This window comes from Amblyomma mixtum, chromosome 10 (genome assembly GCF_055824585.1).
Source record: "Amblyomma mixtum isolate Tamu chromosome 10, ASM5582458v1, whole genome shotgun sequence".
Classification (NCBI taxonomy): domain Eukaryota; kingdom Metazoa; phylum Arthropoda; class Arachnida; order Ixodida; family Ixodidae; genus Amblyomma; species Amblyomma mixtum.
Window position 1 is genome coordinate 185,330,080 of NC_143021.1, and position 19,106 is coordinate 185,349,185.

General features: G+C 48.1%; 1 protein-coding gene across 1 annotated transcript in view; it reads left to right on the forward strand.

Annotated features, from left to right (window-relative positions):
• Positions 1–19,106, forward strand: part of LOC149327938 (multidrug resistance-associated protein 1-like) — an 85,957-nt gene that overhangs the window by 34,748 nt on the left and 32,103 nt on the right. Inside the window, exons 6-12 of the mRNA XM_089565013.1 lie at positions 1,995–2,171; positions 3,684–3,851; positions 6,108–6,289; positions 7,113–7,188; positions 11,548–11,743; positions 12,443–12,753; positions 17,889–18,230. Coding sequence (XP_089421139.1) covers positions 1,995–2,171; positions 3,684–3,851; positions 6,108–6,289; positions 7,113–7,188; positions 11,548–11,743; positions 12,443–12,753; positions 17,889–18,230 — 1,452 coding nt within the window. The remainder of the gene's footprint in view (positions 1–1,994; positions 2,172–3,683; positions 3,852–6,107; positions 6,290–7,112; positions 7,189–11,547; positions 11,744–12,442; positions 12,754–17,888; positions 18,231–19,106) is intronic.

Sequence of the window (19,106 nt, forward strand, 5' to 3'; positions counted from 1 at the left end):
TTCCTCAGCCTCGACTATCGTACAGTATTGTAGTGATGTGCTGGTGATCTCGCGTAGGGTCGAGTCAATCACCGTTGTTACCGCATTGCTGTTGTGCTGCCCCGCTGTTCTAGTGTGTGTGGCTGCGTCCACGTATACCGTCATTCTTTGGGGTGTTAATGTCTTTTGTAGGTATTCAGCCCTTGCCTCTCTGCGTGCTTTGTGCAGGTTGGGATCCATGTTCTTGGTTATGGGCGTTACTTTTAGTGTGTTGCGATATTCGTGCGAGATTGTTTCTCTCCTCTGTATCTGTAGTCTTCGGAGTTGGGAGACTAGTTGTGCCTCTCTCAATTCATAGAAAGTGTTGTGTAGTCCTAGAGCTAGGAGCTTTTCGGTTGAAGTGCTGTGAGGAAGGTGGAGTGCGGTTTTGTAGGCTTTGCGTAGAATCACGTCCGCCTGTTGTACCTCACCCTTGATGGGATTGTAGCAGAGGAGGTTGTATGTCACGCGGCTGACTACCAAGCTTTTAACCAGCTTGAGTGTGTCCTCCTCACGCATGTCATAACGTTTGTGTGAGATGCGCGTGATCATGTGGGCCACTTGTAGAGTGGAGGCTTTGAGTAGGGCGGGGGGTGGGTGCAGCGTTGGTTTGACTGTATCCACATCCCCAAGATTCTGATGAGTGTTTTTTCTGGTATCGTCTTCCCCTCGAGGTAGAATTTTAACTTTAAGTCGTCGCTAGTGGGGACTGTGCTATTTTATTTTCCTCTCCAAACTCTTAGGAGCTCGGATTTCTCAGTGCCATTCCAAGTGTCGAATGCCATTTGAACTTACCCGTTCAACACTGGTATTCCATCCCTCGTTAGGCATCTGCGCCTGCCTGCCGCGTCGAAGCGTTTAACATTTCCCCACGTTCCGTGAGAAGGAAAAAAAAATTGAAAAGAATTTCGAAGTTCATGTTTTTTTTGGAGCCTAAGGAAGCCTTTTACTTCTGGTTGGTTAGTTGGTTAGGTGGGTTATGGGGCTTAACGTCCCAAAGCGACCCAATCTATGAGTGACGCCATAGTGAAGAGCTCCGGATAATTTAGACCATTGCAGTTTTTTGCCATGCACTGTCATCGTACTATACACAGGCGTCTAGCATTTCGCCTTTAAAGAAATGCACCTCCCGCGGCCGGCATGGAACCCGCGTCTTTCGGGCACGAAGGCCAAGCACCAGAACCCGTCTGCCTCTCCAGAGGCACTCTTGCTTTTCCCAGGCTCCGTATAAGGAAGGTCCTCACACCGCGAAGCCACTTGCAATACGTAATTGATGCTCACGGTAGCAATTTGAAATGGCGCCACAAAAGTTTAGGCGCTTCACTGTGAAGACCATAACAAAACGGCGCAGACGTAAGTTTCGAGGTAGGTGAAGTCGCGAGGCCAGCCGCAATTGCAACAGGCGTCTCGGAGTCAACTAAACTATGCGAAACATTTAATGAAGTTATGTTCTCTTTCAAGACGATTAGATAAATTATCTTCAAGCTAATGAGGTACGCCTATCATAACTAACGGCTAAGATAGCTTAGCGCGGACCGAAGACTGTGCACTTTAGGTCAAAGCCGGGTAAAATGAGAGTAACTGCACCGCTTAGCTCTCAAGGGTAACATACAGCGCAAGCCACAACGAAAACAAGACAGAAACAGTGAACTACACACACGGGCGCTGTTTCTTTCATTTAGTTGTTGTGCCAGGCGCTGCATATTGCTGGCACTTGTTAGTCCTCAAACCAAATATTTACACTGCTTCCAGAGTAACGGTAGCTGACGTTCTATTCTAGTTAGTGTCTGAGGGAGTAACAGTTGGTCTGTTTTTAGGGATTTATGGCCTCGGCAACGTAGTCACTCTATTAAGACTAATTTATGCGGCGTTTGTTTTTTCTGCCTTAGACTGTGGACGCTTGTAGTTCGTTCAAAGCAAATGGTTACTAGTGTGACTTCATGTGTACTAATGACTGGTCGCCGCTACTTTCACAGGGTTCCTTAGCATTTGTGCCTCAGACGGCGTGCATCTACAACATGTCCATCAGGGACAACATTCTCTTTGGAAAACCTCTCAATCTTGAGCGCTACAAGAACGTGCTGGAGGCCTGCGACCTTCTGGAAGATGTCGCGCGCTTCCCATTCAAGGACCTCACCGAAGTCGGAGAGAGGGTAAAACTGCACCTGTGGTTACGTATTTTATGCTTTAACAAAGAAAGAGTAAAGCAGTGAACTTACAGCCTCGAAACGGCCTCTAGAACCATGATCAGTCTCGTCACTTATATATGAAGGACCCAAGTGGGCTTGCACCGTTGACAAAAGTTCGCTAATGTTTGATGCTTTCCGCGGAGTATTTCAGGAGAATTCTGGACATAAAAAATGACGTATCTTCTGTTTAGAGGAATCAGTGATGAATCGAGAGTATCACCTTGAAATCATGTTGAGCCGGTGGCCACACAATACACACTATTATTTAACACTGCAGGCGCGCTCACTTTTACTGGCCTGCTCACATGCGCAGAGTCGCTAGCGAAAGATGTTCTAGACGCTACGTCATGGGTGCTACGTCATGGCCATGGGCTGGCGGACGAGGTGGTGATCAAGTACTACACCAGGGCTCCCATATATTTTTCTAGTGGGAGAGTGCGTTGAGTGCTTTAGTCGTAGGGATCAGGCACCATCCCAAGGTCGTTTAATTATTCGATTCCTTTTAGACTCGAATTTCTTTTCTTCAATTCTGTGAAGAATTGCGGCCCCATCGGAATTCCGATCGCCGTCTTCTTGCACGCGAGGTGCATGCTGCAACTCTGCGCTATTGCTGCATGATAAAAAAATGCATAGAAACTAAGACAATTGATTACATTATGTGTGAGGAAAGTGGCACCATTAAAATTAGCGAATTTTATGACAGACCGCAACGCCAGGTTTTTCCCAGGTTATGCGACGATGCAGCTTAAGTCATGGGGGAGAGAGACGGCGGGAAGGGGGGCTGGAAGGTGTGGCGGATAGCTCATCACGCGACCTGATGACGGCATATCTGTCTCGACCAATGAGCAAATTTTATAACACACCATAACCATGGTTTTTTTCCTGATGAAGCTTCCGTTTGCGGCGATGCAGGTGGAGAGAAAGGAGGGAGGAGGTGGCAGATGTCCCGCCATGCAGATGATGACATCAAAAATGTCTAGGTTAATCAGCTCATTTTTTTTATTCCATACTTCCATACTTTTATGTCAGACCAAAACGCCCGGGTTCCGCGATGACGGGACTTCTGTTTGAGGTGGCGCAGGTGTAGAGAGGGACAGGCAGAGGTGACAGGTTCCGCGGGATCTGATGACGTCATAGCTGCCTCAATCAATAAGCAAATTTGAAAACAGACCAGAACACCAGATTTTTAGCGAAGAGTCTTCTGATGCTATCCCTTTAAAAAAGTCTGCGTAGAGCCTTTTTTTCAGCGCCAGTGAGTCTGCAACAGCGCATTACGATTAGTCTTAATTATTTGCAGGATCCCCAAGGTGAAATAAATTTCAATTAAGTGAGGTAATCACCCAGAGGAATTTTCCTTTAACTACCAGGTTTGTATGAAAGCTGGACAGTTTTCGTTTCTGACCATTTGGCTGCGCATATGTGGATGCTAATGAGTATTACTCCCTTTAATGCCTCACAATTCGTTCGCATCTTCAGGGAGCAACCTTGAGTGGCGGCCAGAAGCAAAGGATCTCTCTTGCTCGAGCAGTCTACAGCGACAGCGACGTGTACCTTCTGGACGACACACTCAGCGCTCTAGACGTGCATGTCGCTTCAATGGTGTTTGAACGAGTCATCGGGAAAACGGGAATCCTTTGTAACAAGGTGAATAAACGATGGTTTCTTCACTTAGAAAACGCACGACAATGGCGAAATGGCAACCTTCGGCACTGTCACCATAAATTTTGCGGACATCGAAATTCGCGGTACCTTAGATAATAGTTGTGGGTGAGCTTTTATGGATTTTATCAGTAATTTTAGTAGGAGGAGTGTTGCATGCATTTTTTAAATAGTGACAAGATTATTTACCTTAGTGCTAAGTATGATAAGAGAGGAAAGCGTTTTGCATACTCACTCGGCTACTCGAGCCCAATGACATTTTCTGCAGCGAAGGCGGCAAAAGTATGGCTCCAGTATATCGAGGGCAATTAAACTCAACTTTAACATACGAAACGTGTTGCTTTTGTACCCGCGTCACTTCCTGCCTGGTAGCTCAAATACGTTTTTAGAATAATTGATTGCACGCCTGGTGATTTCGGCATTTAAGAGCCGATAAATAAGCCAACCATTGCCTTTAGCGGCAAGCATGACGTTTCACTACCATCCGTTGGTGTACAATCGCCGCAAAACTTTACGGCTGCTGGCCCGAAGGACACGGGTTCGATCCCAGCCGCGGCGACTGAATTTCGATGAAGGCGAAGTTCTAGAGGCCCGTGTACTGTGGGATGTCAGTGAATGTAGAAGAACCCCAGGTGGGCGAAATTTCCGGAGCCCTCCACTACGGCGTCTCTCATAAGCCTGAGTCGCTTTGGGACGTTAAACCCCCATAAACCAACCTAAACCAGAACTTTACAGGATGGGTTTGTGTAGAAAAAAAGTTCATTTTGATGCAGTCTCCTAAAGATACAATGAAATGATGGCTTAAGGGCATTTAAAGACCCAAAGCAACTCAGGCTATGAAAGACGCCACCGTTAAAGTCTCTGGAAATTTCGACCACTGACACCTGACACCACTCGCACTGACACCGCACAGTACACGGGCCTCTAGAATTTCGCCTCCATCAAAATTCAACTGCCAGGAGAACCCTGAATTGATACTGATGGTCATATTCTAGCGCAAGAAATCTGTCGAGGTGGTCTTTGTGACTACATTAAAGAGAAAATTATAGCTCTGCGTGGACTCTGTGATTTAGAAATAAATTTGAGAAATTGTTTCGCAGTAGATCGCAAACGATTTGGGCGACACATCACTCCGTGTTCTTAGCCGCACTACTTCGATGATGTCACTGGGCAATTAGGGTGAGCCTTCTCACTTGGCGTGCCCAGCTGTCATGGACGGGATGGGGCTAGATGGAGCGCGGACGGCTGCTGTCCCGACATTTTCTTTTTTTCCTCCAGGCACGTTGGCGTTTTGGGGTTGAGGAGGGCAAGGAGTAGCCCAATATTTAATCACTGATACCTTCGATGTTATTGAAGCCAGCTTAAAAATTTTTGCGGCGCGATGACGAGTGATGGATTACCGTTCGTTGGCGCTCTTTTCCCGCCTTCGGTACAAACCTCTTCATGATCTCTGTCCTCGGTTCATATATCTGAGGGTATGAGGGCACGTGTACGCTCCGCTGTTAACAATACCAGGTTACCATGGTGCACGAAAGCGCTAGAATAAAAAAATTTAGACATCTTAACCACATTCTTAAAGATGAATATGCGACAGAACTTGGAAGTTGGCCCCCCCTCCGCCCCCCAAAATCAACAAAAAAACAAACTCCAAAGGGCCCAGCGAATTCGAGAAATAGGCCCACCCCACAAAATGAATTAAGGCGGATTAGTAGGTGGATTGCGGTCAAAGAGCGGGACGGAATAGTAGAACCTTTCTGATAATCTAATGCAAGGTTCTTTAACATCACAGTCCTCAAATGTTAAAATTTGGCTGTGCTGGTGACGTGACCACCGCCTTGACCAATCAAAAAATTTGTTTACGGTGAAACCCGGTGGTTTTTGCAAGATGACAACCTAAATGCTGTTGCAATGAAAACTTTTTCGAGAACACGCCTGCTGTAAGCATTTGGTGCCGATAGTACGTTCGTGTCGTATAGTACTTGGAATAGCCATAGCTAAACCTAAATAAATTTGGGAGGGGGCTGGAAAGGCCCTTCAAGACGGGCGCATAGAAAGGATGAACAAAAGCGAGATTGGCCATGAAGCAACCTCTGCGAGTTGGGACGCCTACAAGCAACGAGACTGGCTAATGTGACGAAATTTTCCAGGGGTCATTTTGCAAATGTTCATCTCGCGCTGCGCAGCCTATGAGCCATGGTCGTTTCCGAGCATTAGAAGTTTTTCATGTTGTTCATTTTTCAGACAAGAATCGTGGTATGCAATCAGGGTCGGTACCTTGAAAGGATGGATAAGATACTTCTTGTGGCCGACAAACGAGTAACTTCCTTGCAGAGCTTCGGGGAACTTGTTAAAGACCCAAAATGCCCGAAGACCGTTAAAAGCGACGGTGATACAGAAAAAATGGCCTCACAAGGATGCGTAAGGTGGGTTACAAAATGTTCAATCTGCATGGCAATATCGAATGCTATTTGCTTGGTTGGCTGAGTACGCAATGGAAGGTATTTTAAAATTGAAGATACTTCTTAGCGTTTTTTACCAAACATATTAGATTTGCGGATGAAAATCACTGTGGTTGTGCTAAAACCTATTGCCCGAATGATGTTCTCTCTTTCTTTCGCGTTTCAAATTCTAAATTCATAAGCAAGTGTGGTGATTAAGTCCGGCAAATATGTTTTGAGCAACGATTCAGATAGTCTTCACTGTGAAAGACAACCACCAGCTGGCGCTGGCTTTTCTTCAGCGGCGAGTTATGTTGGCGCAACTCTTGCGACTAGACGTATGCAACGCTGTTGATTATTTCATGTGCCTACGTGATGTTCATACGGCATGAGCACGTTAAGGGAATCCCTACTACTGAGAAACATAACATGTGAGATTACTTTGTACTAAGTAACCAACATACTACATGTAGAACATTACGTGCTGCATTGTGTTGGGGGAATGAAACTTGTGATTTGATTTCTATAGCAACAACTTATCTCTCATTTCAGCCTGAAATAATTTGTGGACGGAGCCTAAATCGTGATTATTTTCATTGAGCCACTTGCAGCCTTGTAAACGGTTTCTGGTGGACACAACACCACCCCATCACATCAAGTTAACACTAGAACAGTAAAGAAAGAGCGTTTAGAAACGAAATCACTGGCAAGGACACGAATGAAAGTAACAAATAAGCCATATGGGTGACGGAAAGCAAAGGTGAAGCGCTAGCTAAGCAACTTAGGTTTTTTTTTTCTTGTTTTGCAGGAAGTATGTGATAAACCAAACAGGCGAGGAGGCTACCAAACTAACCAGTGAAGACGAAGTGGAGATGTCTAAAGTGGTACCTTGATTTCACTTTCACCACATGTTCATGTTTTGCGTTGCACACATGGTAATGAGCCCCACTTTGAAGGCGTGAAGGTAACTCTGGAGATGCAGCATTTTTATTTTCTTGTTGCTGTAATCGTAGAGAGATGAAGCATGTTTTCACCTCTTCGTGCACTGGAGCGAAGAATCTTCAATACTTGGGCAACGCCCTGTAATACTGCGTATGCTTAAGTGGTAAAACACAAATGGCTTCCATTCTAGCAAAGTTTTGTTGACTCACTGGAAGCGGCAGTGCGAAGTGACAATGATAATTACCCGCAGGTGCTGTTTACGAACACATGCTACTATTACACTTTCTATTACTTACTATTACAAGCCAGGGCTCTTTGTCCTGCAGGAGGCGTAGTAGACGGTGATTGCGGAGCATTCCTATGAAATTCTGCTTGAGTAACGTGGAAAAAAAGTAGCCACACATTGTTGCCGAGATGTAGTCAGTGCTGCGCGTGGGTACTAACCACGCAGCGCGTAGGTACTAACCGCGCTGCGCGGTCAAGGTGTGCTCAGTGTGGTCAATACGAAATGCATGATGTGTGAAATGAATGATGCATGATTGGGAAGCCCGTGTACTGTGCGATATCAGTGCACGTTAAATGACCCCACGTCTACGGCGTCCGTCATAGCATGGGTCGCTTTGGAACGTTAAACCCTATAATCCATAAGCCTTTTACAGACTGGAATTTGGTACTTCACGATCTCGTAACGCTTACTGAGACTGCTTTATGCGCTACTGCTTGGTTTCTGCCAATTTCGAGCTACTCTTTTAGCTGTACGAAACGTTACGTTATTTCCTGAACGCAGCCAATTCCATTGCACAGAACTATCAGCATCGTGGCGCGTGCGGCCACATAGCCACCCGGGTTGATTTTGTAGTTTATTTTAATTCAATTCTTCCACCTTATGGGCGCCTTCACAAGAAATTGAGGAATTGTTCGCACGGTTTCTAAGTGCTTATTCGGCCACTGAACTCTTCTTGAAGCAACGAGTAGTTTTTGAGGCGCAGTTTGTGTGTGGCTAGAAGTTTTTACCATGCGTCAGTGTAAACCAGTAGTGTGTGCTTGCCGCCGATGGTAAATGAGGCTTTGTTAGAGATTCATTCAGTTTACTCTTGTGTAAAAAATTTCCTCGGTAGGTGCGAACGAAGTATGAGCCTACTAGGTGTCATACATAAATTCGGGAAACACCTTACATGTGTTCTTTTTATATGCAGACGATCACCTTCTGAAAGGCTGTTATCAAGTTTCCTAATATGAGGCCTACAACTATAAAATTTCTGATAGCTTTGAAGACGCGATTTAAGGAGAGGTGCTGTAGGGGATCTATTCAGAAAAATACATCCGCGCCTAATGTAGTGGGCCATTTTGAATGGTTCAAGGTGGCACTGCACTAAAAGAATTAATTTTGCATCCTTTGAGGAACGCTAAAATTTGAGAAGCTGTAATGCTTAGCTGCTTCCCAACTACTTTTTAGAGCCCGATCCTTTTCGTGCTGTTTCTTTTTTGGAAATTAGATTATTGAGACGAGGTGCCACTTAGAGAGAGAGAAACCCTTTAACGAAAAACTGAGAATTTAACCGGCGTTTAGAAATCACTGCCATGCTACTCTGCATGGGGAAAGGTATTTGGGAGACAAAGATGGAAGGAGAGCGGTACAGAAATTAAAAGTAAAAGAAATAAAAAGGGGAAAAGAAGAAATGCGACATTAAATGCGCATGAGCCGCCGTGGTGGCTCAGTGGTTATGGTGATCGGCTGCTGACCCAAAAGACGCGGGTTCGATCTCGGCCGCGGCGGCTGGAATTTCTTTTGAGGAGAAATTCTAGAGGCCCGTGTACTGTGCGATGTCAGTGCACGTTAAAGAACCCCAGGTGGTCGAAATTTTCGGAGCACTCCACTACGGCGTCTCTCATAGCCTTAGTCGCTTTGGGACGTTAAACCCCATAAACCAACCAACCAAATGCGCATGATGGTGCATCGGCGAGTAATGATGCAACGTATGAAATGGTGAAGTGCAGAGTCCGATAAACGGACTAACAAAGTTCACTGCGTGAAGAATGAGTGAGGGTAACACACAAGGTGAAATTAGAGCTTTTCAAGGTGTCCAACGTCACTGAGATATGCAAACAAACTTTCATTGCTTGTCATTGTTGCCTAAGGCAGGGTAAGGGACCTAAAACTCTGTTCATTGTTAGAGGCACTGGGGAGAGCTTCTCCATGTATTGTTCATAGTGCGCATGCTCCCCAGAATACGCGGAACAGTCAAGCAGGACATGCTCCATAGTTTCTATCGAGCCGCAGTTGTCACGAAGCGGACTGTTCATTTGTCCGAAACGATATCGCAAGCCATTTGCAAATGAAGCGTTCAGGGTAAGTCGGTGACAAAGTGTTTCCAGATGACGAGGAATTCTGATTGGGAGTCTTGATCCGAGGTGTGGGTCGACGGAGTAAAGAAACTGGTGGTGATGTGTCGGCAAGCTCCAGTGTCGACACATTTCTTCGGTAACAAATCTTTCAGCCATTTGAGATGCATCAGATTTTATGAACAAAGTGCGAACATATTGTGACGAAGACGAAGCTGGCAGTGGCGCGGGATGGAGCGCTCGCGCTAGGCCAGCGGCCATTAAATCATCTCATTCCAACAGTTCACCGCCTGTGTCTTGGCCACTCCCCCGTAGTGGGTATGTGCCATTCTACTCGAGGCCAACCAACCAACCAACCAAATCATCTCATAGCCATGGTTCACCACATCTCATTCTTTGGCTGGCCGCCGCGTAACATTTGGTGTGAGGTGCCGGGGTCCCTTCATCGCCATCCTGGTCACGGAGCTTCGGCGTCCTGGGCCTGCCGTGGACATCGGCCGTGAGTACCTGGTCAGCGCCGCACGGCTGTGCCCCAGCCCGCCCGACCTGAATCGACCTCGACGCTCACCCCAGCCCCGTCCCCCGCCCGGACCACACTACACGACGACCCAAGACCCGACAGACCCAAGACCCCACCCACCCAAGACCCCACTGACCCAAACGTGAAGGCACCGTCCTCCTGCCTCTGCCGTTCGGTGCGTCCAGAGACCTCGGCCGTCAGCTCCTGGCACCCTACGGCGCGGATGCTTCGTGGACCGGGACTCATTCTCTCATCTCTCTCATCGTGGCGGCCAGCAATGCACCATCTTCTACATACTGTTAAACCCCCCACTCAAGACCATAGCCAATTCGCCGTCTGTTCGTCACCGATTGGGACGATCGCTCGGAGGCCCCGGGTAGTGTGACGAAGACGAAGCTGGCAGTGGCGCGGGATGGAGCGCTCGCGCTAGGCCAGCGGCCATTAAATCATCTCATAGCCATGGTTCACCACGTCTCATTCTTCGGCTGGCCGCCGCGTAACAATCTTTACGATGCTGGTAGCATTTATGACTGCTCGCTCTGTCTTTATGCCTTTTGCTACGACTCAACGCTTACAAATAATGAAGCTTGCAACTACTGCGCCCCGCCATGATATCCGGGCAGCCGCAACCGTGTGGAAACGGGACGCAGAGCATGTCCTTTCTAGCTACACTGACCATGCTGAAATACAAAAGTCTGGAATCTTTGTGCTAATTGTAAAAAAACAAAAAACAAATAGGAATTACACGTTTAGTAAGGCGGACGATCAGCTCTAGCTTTGTACGCGTTGTGCTTTTGCAGTTGCCTGTTGCTCTAAATACTAGTACCACGCATAAGTACTGATGATCGCGTTTTTCTTTTCACAGTGCTGCAACAAGTGCTTTATGGTGCGAGGAATGTGTTGGCACTGATTTCAGAGTCTTGTGCAGCGCGTTTGCCGGTAACGTCCCGATAGCGTCCGTAATCTGTTCGACCACCTCATTTTGTGGCTATGGCTTCCTCGCCTACGTGAAGCACGACACAGCTTCGGCGGCATCCATGGCCCTCCCTCAACGCGTCTGATGCGCCTTGTTGCCGCTGACGGATTCATCGCAACTGCTACGGCTGCTATTGCACAGGATGCAGGATACTCCGCTATGCAGCCATATGAGGATGTAACCTTAAGCGACTTTTCAAGCCGTTTGGCGCTGCCTTGACGATGAACATAGATAGAGGCACTGACCACGTGCCCGGGGTGGTCACTTGATCGCATGCGCAGGATATTGACGCTGAGTGCTACGCCGAGGCCTGGAACCTAGGCTTTAACAGTTAGCGCTGTAAAAAGTTAACATTTTGAAAGGTTGCAAAGCTTCTACATGTAGGGACACTATGGTCTCATGTTTACAATATAGTTCACAGTTTTTGCAACCGGCTACCACTATATTACCCGTTTCTTCTAGGGAGGCATGGATTTGTTCCTCTCAATGTTACGCTTAGGAGGACCTAGCATCGCCCTGGCATTTACCAGCTTCTTTCTTCGGGGCGCATCGATCGGCACCTACTTAGTTTGGATAAAGCAGTGGACAGACGCGAGCGCTGACGACGGGTCTGGGCTGTATTGGATCACTGTCCTGGCAACGCTTTGTCTATCAGATGGTAAGCGCACAACTTTGCATTCCGCTCGTAAAAAAAACTCCGAGGGAGAGAGTGCTCAGAGGAGTCGCGGCTGGCAGTTGGAGTCGAGGAAGATCGTGTTTAAACACAGAGAAGCCGCACCCTGACGACAGAGTTGAGTCGCTTCAACTTGTAAATAATTGTATATAAATTGGGCTCTGCGTAATAAAGAGCCTGCCTGACTACTGTCTTAGCCTAATCAAAGTACATGATTACAGAAACACTAGCCAAAATCGCAGCCTCGAGATATTTCGTAGCTCCTCAGTGGTGGCATTATGAATGCTTGGGCTTGCCTCCAATGATGCAACGAAGAACAATATCACCGGATATATCCAAATTTGCCTTCAAAATTGTGATTTTGCTTACTTTTACTTCGTTCCCTTTGACGTTAATGTAGGTAATGATTCACTGCGTTAAACAGTATTGCAAAGAAATGTCTTTAGGCCGCTCGAGCGGCAACTAAAGCTTTGTTTCAGACCAATTTTGCGGGGAAGAAATTCAAGCTAGGGTTCTTTAATACCTCCCAATAGAATGAGGCAGTCGCAAATCGCGCCTATACTCCAAAACCACCATTTGTCCCCGATTTAATGTTAGTAGCAAAAATAAAACGAATTACTGGTAATACATTATTTCAGAGGGTTGACGTAGAAAATCATTCTCTCGGTTCTCCCCCTTTGGCAGTAATCTTCGGCTGTGTGGGTAGCTTCTTCCTGGCCCTCAGCTTTCGAAACCTTACTGGGAAGCTGCACAAGAGGATGCTGCGACGAGTACTGGGAAGCCCGGTGTCGTTCTTCGACGCCACTCCACGAGGCCGCGTGCTGACCCGTTTCTCGTCCGACCTGGACACCGTTGATAGCCGCTTCTTTCTGGCCGCTAAGCAGCTCCTGCAGACGCTGACGGCAGGCGTCGCAAAGATCGCAGTGAGCGGCCTTCAGGTGCACGCGGCGGGAGTGCTGGGAGGTGTTGCGACCGCTGTTTTTCTCGCCATCACGGTAAGTCACGAAGCAAGTCTCTTATTTAGAAATCTCGATCATTACGTACTTCTGTAATGAACGGCATTGGTTTCATCAAAACAGTGGGAACGCATGGGGCATAGCTCCTCTAAAGTGGCTTAGGCAGCTGGGTGAGCTAGTGCAGACCTACGACATCTAAGATGAAACCATAGCAAGGCAGGGAAAAAATAGGAAACCATAATACCAGCCTTGGGCGTCCGGAAGGTAGGGCAGTTCCCCCCCCCCCCCCCCCCCCCCCCCCTGGAATTACGGATATTATTTATGCACTAGTTCCTTTTTGGGGCTCACCTACCACCGCCCCTATCCCCGGGCATCGGGTGTAGCAACCCCCCCCCCCCCCCCCCCACCGGAAAAAGTTCTGCGGACGCCCTTGACAGCTCGGTCTTGTTTCATATATTTGTCCGAGTTCTACCTTTGCATTCCGCATCAATTCTCGAATATCGACGAATTTTGCTGTTAACAGTGGGGTGATGAAACGTAATGTGTTCAGTACCTTATTTGAGATTTTCAACGGAAGGAATTCCGCGAACGGTCATCCACTTTCCTGATAATTCCTACCAATGTAAGAATTGCGAGTGGTTAATCTGTACATTCAGTTAACCACTTTTCACTGTGTACGAAGTACGAGTGGCATTAGGTGAAAATTCCGGCGTGTGTCTCTGCATGGCCGCGGAATGAAGCTTCCAGAACCTGCAGCTAGGCGAACGCCATTGTCTCTCCTCGACAAGAGGTGGGAGAGAAAATATGCAACGGCGAAAGCGGAAAGTCAGGTGAAGCAATGCCCCCAGGCGAGCCCCGAGTGCGGAGAGAGAGAAAGCGGCGTCGAAAGCGAGTTCGCGTCAGTGGATCACGTCAGTGTGTTTGCGCAATCGGCCGATTCAACCGGCGTGCCATATCATGCGAATTGTGCAGAACGCAAAAAGTGTAAGAACCTCGCGTTTTCTGCAACATGGACTTAGTTCCTTATGCGCCATAAAACCCAACATAACACAACAAATCATAAAACATATCGAGCCATGAGGCCAGCGAAACAGAAGCGAAGCGTAAATGCAGCGAATGACAAGAATAAAATAGTAAACCATAAATGCCAGCGAAAGTGAGTCGAAATTATTAGGCGTAACTGACAGGCAATTCGAGGCTCGAAAAGGGAAAAGCAACTTTCTAAAAGCGCATTCTCCATACGAAGTTCTACCCGCCGCGGTGACTGAGTGGTTAAAGCGTTCGTCTACTGGGCCGGAGTACCCGGGTTCGAACCTGACCGCGGCGGCCGCGTTTTGATAGATGCGAAACGCATAAGATGCCCGTATGCTGTCAGTGCACGATGTCAGTGCACGTTAAAGATCCCCAGCTAGTCGAAAGTATCCGGGAGATAGACCTCCACTACGGCTCCTCTTTCTTCCTTTCTTGTTTCACTCTTTTCTTTATTTCTTCCCTTAGGTCGTGGTTCGTGTGTCTACCGAGATATGTTAGATAGTTACTGGGCCATTTCTTTCCTCAAAAGCCAATTTTCAAAAATCAATTTTCCACACGCAGTTCGCATCAGTTCATCGCAGTTCATCGCAGAGGCCTAAAAAAAATTGGCGGGGCTTAGCTTTCGTTAAGCCTGGTAGGTTGCGAAAGCAAAAGCGCAGCGCCTCCAACTGGAGGAACGCATTACGCCGCGTCAACAGGTCACGCGTGGCTACCGGCCGCCGCTGCGCGACGACTGGACTTGGTAGCTCATCTCTCACCCTGGTATGACGTCACACTGTGACGTCACTAGGCATGGCATGATGTCAGAGGTCATTCTAAATGTCACGCGTGGCTACCGACCGCCGCTGCGCGACGACTCAAAGCGTCTTCGGTAATTTTTTTATATTTTGTTTTTGGTATTGTTGCGACTGAGGGAAAGAAAACAATCTACAGCTGGTATGACGTCACAGTGGCAGTAGCGCCACAGGTGCGCAGCGCGGCAAACACACACGTAACTGCAGCCGGGCTCTCTGAAGGAGTGAGTTGGTCGCCCATAATCTACAGCTGGTATGACGTCAGAGCTGCAGTAGCGCCACAGGAGCGCGGCGCGCCACAGGTGCGCGGCGCGGCGTAACTGCAGCCGGGCTATCTGAAGGAGCGAGTTGGTCGCCCGTATTCACCCCGCTAAAGGTCAAACGTAACTGCGGCCGGGTCCCGCGAAGGCTTGAAAGTGTGAATAGTATTGCTTTCACTGTAAAAAATTGGTGGAAGCTTAGCTTTGGTTAAGCCTGGTAGGTTGCGAAAGCAGGTGTTTTATACTGCATATGCAGCGCCTCTAGTGGGAAGAGCGAGGCGCGCCGTGCCAAGCGGCCGCCGTTACCCGACGAGCCGAATTGGTAGCCCGTCTCTCGCTCCTGGTATTACGTCACGTTGTGACGTCACTAGGCATGGTATGACGTCAGGGGTCATTCTAAAGGTCAAACGTGCCAAGTGGCCGGCGCTACGTCAAAAGCCTTTCTTGGGAGTAGTATTGTTTTCGCTATAAAAACAGCGCAGTACGGACGTTCCAAAACTACTTGACAGTAGTGAGTAATACCAGACAGCGGGAAGGCGCCCAGCTTTAAAAAAAAACCAAGATACCGGCCATCGGCGGTGCGGTCGTGAGAAACTACGGGCCCGAAGTCCAGCCGCATTTAGCTCCGAAATCGCCATTTCCCGGCTTCGTAGGCGAGTAATATACAGGGTGTTTCACGTAACTTGAACCAAGGATTTAAAAAAAGCGGTAAACCGCATCCCGCCGACACCAACGACACATTGTTCGCCATCATGTGGCGCTCCTCACCATATTTTTTAAAATTACGCTTAATTTGTTAATTAACTGTGATTAAATATGCAAATTTTGAAATATTCATTTTAGTGCCAAGACCGTTACGTTAGGTTGTAGAGGAGGTTTATAAACAACCTATAACCGGTGAACGGCCGCCGTTGTTAGCAGCGGAAAGTGCTGACGCACTATCAACCCGCTGCTACGAACGGCGGCCGTTCACTTCGCCACGGTCAGCGGGCAGGCTCCGTTTGCTCGAAACGCCGCTGAGAGCGCTGCCATTTGGTAGCGCACGAGTGTAGTCACGTGGTACTTTTTCATAATTCGCGGGCTTTATTTAAATGCCGCAGAAAAGGGCACCGTAAGAGATACGATGCTGCAATAAATGGGATCGGTTGTTTATAAACCTCCTCTACAACCTAACGTAACGGTCTTGGCACTAAAATGAATATTTAAAATTTTGCATAATTCATTACAGTTAATTAACTAATTAAGCGCAATTAAAAAATATGCTCCGGAGCGCCACATGATGGCGAACAAGGTGTCGTTGGTTTCAGCGGGCTGCGGTTTACCGCTTTTTTTAAATCCTTGGTTCAAGTTACATGAAACACCCTGTATAGATAGCTTAGTAGCTGGAGGTTGAATTTAGCACTCAGGGATTTTGGGCAGGAATTTTAGAGGGTATTCGTCCCGAATATGCCAGTTTTGCAAAATGGAAATTTTCGGATTATTTGATCATTTCAAGACTCGCGTTTCCCTTTAATCCGACTTCATAACCATACCTTATGCAATTCTTTGTTTTTCAAGTCTTCCTGTTTTCCCTTCTATTTTTTCCAGTAGGACTTCATAGTTTGTAGCACCATAGCCTATGGTTTCGTTCTCAGCTACTAACTTGTGGTTGTTGACTGTTTCCTCCTCAAGTTAATGTTCATCCTTACCTTCGCACTAAGTTTTTGCCCTGTCCGAATAAGAGCCCATAACTGGCTCAAATAAAGAGTCTCTTCTAAAATATTACCAAAATTCCTGTCGTTATGCCGGCTATACACAAGAAGCAAGAGTATCTAGTATTGGAGGAGTAAACCCTTGTGTAACATCGGGAGACTGGACAATACAAGAAAAGTTCTTTCGCAGCGGGACAACATTGTCGCACATGAGAGTTTCTTTTTTCAAAAGAATACAAGAGGTTTTCAGCGGTGAAAAATCTTTTTGAATGCAAAAAATTTCACACTCGGTTTACATACATGGACAAACTTCTCGTGGAGCGGTTTAAGCTTCTACTGAGGGCAATAATTTCACCGAACCTTTAGTTTGAAAAACATTCAAAACAAGTTCTCAATTTTTTTCAAACCAAAGGCACAGTGAAATTATCACCTCGGGTAGAAACTTAAACCACTCCGTGAGAAATTTGTTTGTGCGCAAACTGAGCGGAATTTTTTTTAACTTAAAATGACTTAAAAAGAAAGTCTGATGTGCGAAACTGTTTTCCAGTTGCGAAAGAAGTTTTTCTGTATTGCGCAGTCTAACGATGCTCATAATCAAATTTTGAGCTTACTGACCGTTATCACGCGTGTGAAATCAGACCCACACTAACTCTAAAGCTTTGTCGTAGCCATCTAGCCCCCCCCCCCCCCCCCCCCCCCCCCAGGGCTTGATGAGTGGACAACAAATATCGACATCAAGCCGACGCGTTTGACCCGCCGCGGTGACTCAGTGGTAAGGCGCCCGTCTACCGAGCCGGAGTACCCGGCTTAGAACCCAGCCGCCGCGGTGGCTCAGTGGCTATGGTGCTCGGCTGCTGACCCAAAAGACGCGGGTTCGATCCCGGCCGCGGCGACTGGAATTTCTTTGGAGGAGGAATTCTAGAGGCCCGTGTGCTGTGCGATGTCAGTGCACGTTAAAGAACCCCAGGTGGTCGAAATTTCCGGAGCCCTCCACTACGGCGTCTCTCATAGCCTTAGTCGCTTTGGGACGTTAAACCCCATAAACCAAACCAAACCGGGTTCGAACCCGACCGCGGCGGCCGCGTTTCCATGGAGGCGAAACGCAAGTGGAGCCCGTGTGCTGTGCGATGTCAGTTCACGTTAAAGATCCCCCGGTAGTCGAAATTATTCCGGAGACCTCCACTACGGCACCTCTTTCTCTATTCCTTCTTTCACTTTCATCTTCCTCTCTTCCCTTACGGCGCGGTTCAGGTGTCCGCCGAGATATGTGAGACAGATACTGCGCCATTTCCTTTACTCAAAAACCGATTTACCAAGCCGACGCATCCGCCACCTAGGTCCCCGTGGAATGGGTGTGGGATTCATCCAAGCCCCTGGTCCTTGACTGCATCTCGCAGGGTGTCCTGGCCAAGGCATCCAACGCGGCGCGTCGTCTCGAAAGCGTCGAGTACTCGCGCCTGCTGCAGCACGTGACCGAGACACGCGACTCCCTGAGCGTGGTTCGCTCCTACGGCGCCGATAGGTGCTTCGTCAGCCACGGCTGCTGGCTGCTGGACGCGGCGATGCGGGCCATGCTGGCGCTCGTCGACTGCGGCCGGAGCGTCCGCTTTACCGGCGGCCTCTGCAGCTTGCTCGGCGTGCTGGCCTCCGCCGTCTTCGCGCTGCAGGCGCCGACGAGCAGCCTGAACGCGGCTTCGCACGCCAGTGCCCTTGGACTCACCCTGAGCTCCTCGATGGGGGTAAGTGCATCAGCGGCGTCATTTGCTCCAGCGGTGCTAGTATGCCAGATGCGTCAGGAACTACGCTTATTCCGACTTCCCCACGACTCCGATGTTATTGTTTCTCTTAGTCCCTTCCGAAATGGTACGCTATTTTTGTGCTCCTTGAGTACTTCAGACCTTGGTGATGAGTGCAAGATGAAATTGATTGTACGGATTTAGAGGTAAACGTAATGATATTAATATTGCCGCGAATGTTTGAAGTGTTTGTTCATTTTTCAAAGCTGCCGGCAGGCCGCTTTATCAATTTGTTTGTGATGCAAGACGCGCCTAGATTTATCTCGATTGATCGCATCCAGGCGAAGCCGATTCTATGTTGTTCGAGAATGTTCTAGTAACTTAGCATGCTTTATCTGAAAAGTTCGCTATCAGCTCTAAAAAGAGCATCGCCGACAGCGGCGGGGATTCTGTTCGACGACCGCCGAGCACGCTTGTTGATAAGCTACCGCCGAGTGATTCAGTTCTTTGCGGCCGCAAGTCAGCCCAAATAAGGAGTTTCGTTTAGGAGAGCCATTCTCGCTATTTTCCTGTTTACCGGACTGTAGTCACCACTACGTGACATCTGGTGCTGGTACTGACCTGCTATCTAGCTATGCCCCTCACGACGGAACCTGGTGCACAGCCAATGCCCGTCGTGCTTCGCCAGCCCCGTGAGCCAACGACATTTAGTGGAGAACCCCACGAAGATGTGGAAGACTGGCTGGATATGTACGACCGTGTGGCAGCGCTCTGCACCTGGGACGACAGCGCTGAACTACGAAACGTTTATTTTGCATTGGACAGCCCTGCCAGAACGTGGTTTGAAAACCACGAATCTTCCCTCACGACCTGGGCGAC